The 8,835-nt window shown below is 32.6% G+C and overlaps 1 protein-coding gene across 1 annotated transcript; it reads right to left on the bottom strand.

Annotated features, from left to right (window-relative positions):
- Positions 1–668: 668 nt before the first annotated feature.
- Positions 669–6,320, bottom strand: LOC149187724 (fatty acyl-CoA reductase 2, chloroplastic-like). Its single transcript, XM_089412867.1, has 9 exons — positions 5,874–6,320; positions 5,684–5,787; positions 3,195–3,394; positions 2,971–3,071; positions 2,597–2,840; positions 2,284–2,445; positions 2,123–2,204; positions 1,652–2,007; positions 669–1,128 (listed from the first exon to the last, which is right to left on the bottom strand). The coding sequence occupies exons 1-9, from the start codon at positions 6,262–6,264 to the stop codon at positions 939–941; spliced, it is 1,830 nt and encodes a 609-aa protein (XP_089268993.1). The 5' UTR covers positions 6,265–6,320; the 3' UTR covers positions 669–938.
- Between the last annotated feature and the right edge of the window lie 2,515 nt (positions 6,321–8,835).

Raw genomic sequence — 8,835 nt, forward strand, 5'->3', positions numbered from 1 at the left:
GAGTATTGCATAAAATCATTGTTAAGCTTCATAGGAAAACTACTCAAAATAAGAACAAAATGTAAATAAGTATACTTACTAAGAGCTACTGCCACCATTATTTATTTGTTGTTTAGTAATTTAATAAGTAAAAGTAAAAAATGTAAATCTGCAAATTTATTAGTGATTACTACCCACTAAAAATTATGTAAGTCTTTGCCTCTTAGTAAAAAATAAGTTTTTCCACTTCATATATCAATTTGCAATTTTCCTAAAACATAATTTTCACTTGACAATAACTAAATTATAATCCCATACTTATTTAATTAAAATTTCATTCCTATTACTGTGTATATAATATACTCTATATATATTGTATATGTATATACACAATATATTGTAGGATAATATTATAAAATATATAATTTACCATTAAAATATTTATTTATAAAATGTATGAGAATGGATAAACGTATCGTTATTTTCCAATCAACCTCAATACGTTTAAAATGAAAACATGAAAGGATGACGGTCGTTTATAGCAACACGACTGACATACTTTAATATACGTGTTTTGCTGTCAATGAGATGAATAAAAATAAAAAACGTAGAGCTTTCGAAATTTGTCACCTGCCATTAAGGCTTAAATGAGTTGTTGCAGAACCAACACAATATATTGTGGGATAATATTATAAAATATATAATTTACCATTAAAATATTTATTTATAAAATGTATGAGAATGGATAAACTTATCGTTATTTTCCAATCAACCTCAATACGTTTAAAATGAAAACATGAAAGGATGACGGTCGTTTATAGCAACACGACTGACATACTTTAATATACGTGTTTTGCTGTCCATGAGATGAATAAAAATAAAAAACGTAGAGCTTTCGAAATTTGTCACCTGCCATTAAGGCTTAAATGAGTTGTTGCAGAACCATGAGAGTGAGGAAGTTACTGGCAACGTATATTTACGAAGCGTTTTCCTGCACCGCGTCCTTTCATGACATGTTGACGAAGTCCCTGCATATGGATATTTCCAAGGTAATTTCTCCACTCGATCTTCTTAACATCAAATCCGAAATTCTCCTTTTCCTCTTCAGAAAGCTCTTGGAACAACTTCTCCAAGTTTGAGATATCAAATCTGGAGAAATATAAAAGCATGTTAACTTAGTGAAATGAAGAAGCAAAGATAGATATAGTCCCTGGTATATTATTAGTCAAATGGAATGGCAAACCTATAGATAGTCCCGGGATTCGTCATAGTTATAAGAATATATGACTATCTGTAGGTGCTAAGCTTATTGGAGATATTACACTGATATTTAGGATCTGATACTGACAATGACATATCAAATATAAGCCGTACTGCTTGTTCAGAGTCAATAATACCTAGCAGCATAAATCCCCTACAAGTTCATTGCATCCAGAACTATCCTTGTGCCCAAATCGATTTTTGAGTCTCATAATTATCATAACAGCGGTAGCAAAATCTGATACTGACAATGACATATCTAATGTAATCCGTACTTCTTGTTCAGAGTCTACCTAGCAACATAAATCCGCTACAAGTTCATTGCATCCAGAACTATACTTGTGCCCAAATCCATTTTTGAGTCTAATAATTATCTTAACAGCGGTAGCAAATAATATTTTTGCCAACTCACCTTCCTTTATAGAACAAGTATGGCTCGTAGACCCTGGACATGTATTTCGCTTGCTCAAGTGATTTCAGCGAAATGTTCTTCTGCTTCTGGGGCATATTTTCAGCAGCGTCCAATGCTTGATCACATAAGTCCTCCATGGTTGGAAAGCAGGTCATTTCCTTCAGCAATCTTACTGTTTTCCCTTTCTTATCGAAGTATGGATTACATCTGAAATGCTCAAATGTTATTTTCATGATGTCTTGGAATCTTATAGGATTTGCAATGGAAGAAGCAGCGTGATAGATTTGTAAGCCAGGTATTCCAGCATGTTTAGCTATGGCTGCCAAAGTTGCATTTACTACCATGTCTACAGGTACCTGTAATTTCTATTCAAATGTTAAGATATTTAAGAAAAATGATAATCAAAAAAATACTATGAAGGGGCTGATATGAAATATTTGTGCAGTTTGTGATATAATTACAGTTACTAACCACATCGACCAGAGTATCTGGATCGGCAGAGAGACAAGATAGTTGTCCTTTTCCAAAGTGGGTCAGGATTGGATCAAGCATTCTGCAACCAGATTTTTCATTTTTAACTCATATTATCTAATGCAAATAATCGATGAGATTCCGGAAGTGATTTTAGTTACCGATGGCCTTGTATCCATCCAGGAAAAGGTTGACTGTATGTGCTTTCAATGACACTCGGACGAACAATAACCACAGGAAAATCATCCCCACCACTTGCCATTAGCATCTCAGCCATTGCCTTTGTGAAAACATAAGTATCCTGCCATCCGTATGTTCTTGCCCTGAACAAAATTTCCAAACACTTAAGATCTTGGAGGAAAGCACTACCAATAGAGTTTAACCTAACTAGATATTATTGCGAAGCTGTGTGCCAAGAAAAACAAACGATATAAGAGGGTCAAAATGTAACATTAATATGAATCTTAATGGCACCTTTCCATGCCCAAATCTCTCATTCTTTGAGCAATTTTCTTTTGTGAATCCAGTCCCTTGTTCAACTTGCAGGTTGCAAAGTTCGAAAATTCAATCTCAAAAGTCTCACGAGCTTTGCTTGCTAAATGAAATTCAGCTTCGATGTTCAAAGGCGGAGCAGATTCTACTTTCTCCTTAGCTACACTGTACCCCATCCGAAACGGCTTCTCTAGTGCTCGACCCTGTCTTTGCCCATATACATACGCTGGAGTGAAAAAACCGTGTATTCCGTTAATGAAAAATTAATAATAAAAACTGAAGTGAAGGAAACCAAGCAGAACCTTAGCACATTCTTAGTAGAAATATTAGCAGAGCAAGGATGCGATAATGGGTACCCGTAGACAGGTGTGTGAAAAGTTGGACCTTCTTGCAGCGTTTACCAAATTCAAAAAGGCGACAAACTCCTCTTGTGTTGGTTTTCAGCGCGACATCATACCTGCAACATACGATCGTGATGCTCAGTCATAGAATGTCTGCATTTTTTAATGCGAAATATAGCTTTTTAATATAAATTATCCTATTTATCAACATCAAAGCATTTAGCAAGACATGCAAAAACCTTTCATCAAATGTTGTATTGGCTGCTGAACTGACAATGATGTCAACTTCCTTTATGAGCAGATCGGCCATCTCCTCTTCTATTCCAAGATTATGTTGAGTCATATCACCAGCTACAGGAACCAGTTTTGTCGATATGAATTTATGGAATTCATTGCCATATTTTTCACGTAAACCCTTGAATAACTCGGTGTCAACAACCTAAAAAACAGAATCATAGAAAGAACTCACGCGACTCATCGGCATAGTTTATTTTGGAATCAAATTCTTTCTCTGGTTAATAAATTGATGGAATTCAAGTTTGGTTGTGTGAGTTTGACAACAAAAAAAGATTCCCTGCTGCTATTACCTCATATATTTAACAAAATATATTAAGAAGTTATGAAGATCTATTTTAGGTAAAATCGTTGATAAATAAATAATATGATAACCTGAGTTTTTTTACTGGAAAAAGAATTTTTGGGATTCACAATTCTATTATTAATATAGCTTATATAAATTAAATTACTAATAAATGTTAATAAGTATTTATCTATAATATTAACACTTATTTTATTATATATCTTAACTTGCACAAATTAAAAAGAAAATGGAAAAAAATAATTTTATTAGTAATTTTATTTTAAATCAACTTAGATCTTTGATCTCTCTTAATGGTTGAAAGATCCAATTAGACTAAAGCTCAAAAAATGCAGTAACTTGACAAAATCAACTTTACTTTAACCATTCAACAAAAAATAATAATAAGAATTAATAAAAATAATAATAATAACATAGAATTTTTATTTTTATTATTTTAGTTTGAAGTTATTTTTATTTTAACTTAAGGTTTTATATTTTCATTATTTTATTTTTTTTGTTTACTCAACAACATATTACAACCTCTCTTCCTACTAGGTTGGAGAGTCTATGTCCATGCAACAATTATTATTATTATCATCATCATTAATCAGCCCAAATCCATCTTAACAAAATGTCTAGAAGGATCAAATCTCTTTTCCCTATAAAAGAGATTTACACGTCAAAAAATTTGCTCCCCTAAACACTTGGTAGAACTAGAGTTAAGATAAATCTAGAATAGTTTAGTTATTAATTGTAATTAATTATGATAATTATTATAGTTATAATTTTTAATTCTTTATTGTTTTAACTTTATTTTAATTTTTTATATAAATTTGCTCAGAAAAAATATTTTGATTAATAATTAATAACTATAATTATTAGTTTTTTATTTTATTTTATTTTTATGTAATTTAATTGAACGAAAGTGTTTACAAGATAGGATAGCAAAATGCATGGCCACATGTCTTCTAGAGCCATATAGCACCCCTCCACACAACTTTCTTTATATATATATCTATCTATCTATATATATATATATATATATATATATATATATATATATATATATATATTCACTTTACCATGGAAATATTTAATTTGTAAATAGTTATTTCTACAATTCACTCGGCCAATAACATGGCTTATTAATATTACATTCTTAATATGACATTTGTTGATATGACATTTTTTTAATTAATTAATTTGAGATAAATTAATTAAAAAAGCATAATTGATAAATCTTAACCCTTTTGTGAATACTACTATGAATGTTCTAGCATATTCCATAGAAATTAAATTTTTACCATCCACCTAATAATTATTCATAATTAAATTAAAATTACGAAAGATATATTCTAAAATATACTACTATGAATATTCCAATATATTCCATGAAAGTTAAAAGCTATACCATCTAGTTAACCATTATTAATAATTAAAATAAAATTGTGAAAAACCTATTTTAAAATAAACACACCTATTAACATAATTTAAAATTAATAATAATTTTTATGTAAAAATTATCTTACAATTTTACAAATTTAAAATACATATTAAACTATAATTTTAATAAAAAAATATTAAATTTTTGACACAAATATTCTATTTGCCGATGATTATCACTTCTAATAATTAATATATAAAACAAATTGAAACATTGAAATGCAGAGTTAACTATTAACTTTGTAGTTGGGTTATGAAACATTTTATTTAATTGAATATATAACAGTGTAAAGATGAATCAAGATAAAATAATCAAAATCAAAATTACACCAAACAAACCACCAATAAAATATATTAATCATTATACCGAATCTTCACCGAACTCCAAACCAGGAAATGTACGAGGGCCTTCCGAAATAAAGAAACTGAAATCACTAGAAAGAGATAACTACTTTGCCACAACTCTGCACCTATGATACCGAGGATTCAAAAAGAGTTTTTTTTTAACAAAATTGGTTAGGAATAGGGGATCTATATATATATATAAGATCGCTTTGTCTACATCGTCGAGATCGATGACTCGACAGCTTATAGTTAAGAAGAGCAGCAAAGCCTAGATCATAAAATCAACTCTGGTTAATCTCAACCATATTCCACTACAACAGCAGAGAATACATCAAGTTTTGGAATCCGGATTTATCTTACCTCATTCTTCAATCTTTTTAATGCAGAAGCGGAATCTTCAGCTCTGATTATCAAAAACAAATTTCCTACATCTGGTTGCATTCTTAATATTTTCTCTATAAGCACTGCAATATATAAAACACATAATGTTTAGTATACAACTGTGAAGTAAAATGAAAAACAGATAATATCCTAAGGAAGTACCTTTTACCTTTTCCAACGAAACCAGTGGCACCTGTGATGAGAAAGTTCTTGTCCTTCATAAAATCTATAATTCCCAGACCCTTGAATGGAGCTATAGCAGAGATGCTTGTTGTAGCAATTCCCTCCATTATTGTCACACTGCTACTTGCTGTGTCCGGTAATCCACTTGATCTTCGCTCATCTGAGAAAAAAGTGCCTTCAGAATTACATGAAGTTCTTGACTTCTTACATACCCAATATCCTTTCTTGTGCTCGCTTAGTACAAAGTTGGACAAAGACCTAGAGAACGAAATGGTTTTCTTGATTGGGAGGAGAAATTCCGATTTCTTATCAAAATAATTAGCAGACGAAAACTTCCCAGAATTCTTTAGATGCAAAACTACTTGTGATGTGGCCATGACAGCGTGGGGCTTTAGCAGAATGGTGGAAGTCGATTGGCAACGGCCAGAAGATATATGCAGGGAAATGCATTTATGTTTAAAGTTGTGTAGTTATAGGTTAAATATTGGTGGAATTATTGTAAATGGATTTCAGACACCAAAATTCCAGAAGCAATAATGTAATTCTATATGGGTGACCCCTCCAAAGAATTGTGGGCAGATATGAGTGACCCGTCTAAAAATTTGTTAGAGCAAACTATAATCACTTTTTTGAATTTAATATTTTCAAAATTTTGTTTAATGCAAACTATAATCACTTTTTTTGAATCTAATATTTTCAAATTTGATGGTAAAACAAAAATCAATTAATTGTTTGAACTGGTTTCTAATTTTCCAAAAATTCCTTGAATATGCAATTAAGTAATAAAAATCTTTTACATCTCTCTTTTAAGAAATAAAAACAATATGTATCGTCTTGTCACTTTCCATGCACTAAATTTAATAAGAAAACGATGCATATCCTTTGGCCTTTAGCCTATGCCATTAAAAGGTTGACCAGCCTCCAGCGAGTGGGCAATGCTCTAAGCTTTTGTCAGAACTTACACCAGCCAAATTGAATACAATACAATAACCACGAAAATGATAGATCCTAAGCTTCTGTCAGAATTTAGATGAGTCAAATTGAATACTCTACAACAACCACGATTGAATACTTTTTCTGTGGGGAAAAACCACGATTGAATACCCTACAACAACCACGAAAAGCACAGATCCTAAGCTTTTGTCAGAATTTACACAAGTCAAATTGAATACTCTGCAACAACCCCGAAAAGCACAAAATTAAATTAAATAAGATTTTGATTCATGGGACCAAGGCTTCAATGATACATGGAGATCTGAGCCTTAGCTAATCGAATTTTGATTTGAAAGTTTACATGCAACTGAGCTTCCACCCATCAGATTTTCAGTTATGGTGTTTTTTTACAGAAGGATTTTCCCACTTGAAGGACGGTAACCGTTATCTTACTCAACTAAACATCCATTAAAACATGTACGGTGTGGATTTAGACTGCAACTTTTTCTTTCCACCGGATTTTCGCCAGGGAACTTTCCTCGAGCCCATTCTAACCACATGGCCTCCATGATATCACTCATTCCCGTGAGCCTTACTTGGAGGAATGGCATGACTCATGAGGGATGTACAACTAAGCGCCTTGATATATATGTTTTTTTATAGTTGGACAGCTGTGTAATAATGTGAGAAGATTTGAATCTTGGATAAGCCAAGAAAAATCTTGTACCATCTTCCATTTTTTCTTTATTGACTTGGATTTGGGGAACACAAAAATAATTATTCCTCGAGCCCATTCTAACCCCATGGCCTCCATGATATCACTCTTTCCCGTGAGCCCTTACTTGGAGGAATGGCATGACTCCTGAGGGATGTACAACCCTTGATATATATGTTTTTTTATCGTTGGACAGCTGTGTAATAATGTGAGAAGATTTGAATCTTGGATAAGCCAAGAAAAATCTTGTACCATCTTCCATTTTTTCTTTATTGACTTGGATTTGGGGAACACAAAAATAATTATTCTTTTAGATTTTGTAAGATCCTAAACAGCGAATCAATAGATCTGGAATATTTCAGTGATTTTATTGAAATATTAACGAGTTAAACATACAACACAAGGGATTTAAAAAGAACATGAAGCCTTTATCTATATTATTAACTAAAGAAAATAGTATATGCCGATACAATAATATCAAAGCTCTTAAAATGACATGCACGACTGCTCATCAAAAGAGAAAAAAAGACACTCAAGCACAATCGTAGACCCTCAATGGATCCACGAGACAGTTACACCCACGAGGTTTTCGTCCTTGGGATCAAACTAGAACTGGCCTTGCCAAGTTCTCAACAAAGACAAAATAGATGGACAACTGAGGATGATCCCAATTCCTAGCTCCCATCCCTTTTATAGGCTTGATGGACTCTCTAGAATCCTTATTTTATTATTTTCCCTCAAAAAATGAAGGCAAATACTATGAGTACATACCATTGGCAAGTGCCACAGTAAATACCATGGAAAGATTCCATCCATTTTGACCATATCAAAAAAAAGGAATATTACAAATCCTCACGCCCAAAGATTGCTTGCCCTCAAGAAATCCACTTCTATCCACAGTAGAAGCATATGTACATTGATACCATGATCCCATACAAATCAGTGTGTTATTTCATGCCTCCATGTTAAATGATCCTAAATGGATCCTTCGATACCTCGATCCCAAACAATCCTCCGACCAATCTTGCCCTCATAGATTCACTTGGATCCCAATGCCACCTAAGTCTTGGGATCTGTGGGTTATGATACCATGTCAGCCCCCCATCATTGCCTGTGCCTAAGGGCCCAAGCTGCGATATGCCCTTGGCTAAGAGTATCCTCCTAGGAATCATCCCATCAATAGAGTTCCAACTCATAATCTCTCGCCAATCCATCCTATAGGAAGGATTTAATGCATGAATACATGCACATGGAATAAGTCTACTATGTTGATGTGGCCCGATGCTCAACTCATGTTGCT

This window comes from Pinus tabuliformis, chromosome 3_1 (assembly GCF_031772625.1).
Source record: "Pinus tabuliformis cultivar Carrire ecotype Pingquan chromosome 3_1, CPIR1, whole genome shotgun sequence".
Lineage (NCBI taxonomy): Eukaryota > Viridiplantae > Streptophyta > Pinopsida > Pinales > Pinaceae > Pinus > Pinus tabuliformis.

Bases quoted from the DNA above. Each gene is read 5' to 3' on its own strand.
- LOC149187724 (XM_089412867.1), bottom strand. From the start codon at position 6,264: ATGGCCACATCACAAGTAGTTTTGCATCTAAAGAATTCTGGGAAGTTT. The intron at 5,788-5,873 runs GTAAAAGGTACT...TATATATTGCAG, and splicing joins CACTGGTTTCGTTGGAAAAG to TGCTTATAGAGAAAATATTA. The intron at 2,841-2,970 runs GTACCCATTATC...TTTTCACTCCAG, and splicing joins TTTCACACACCTGTCTACGG to CGTATGTATATGGGCAAAGA.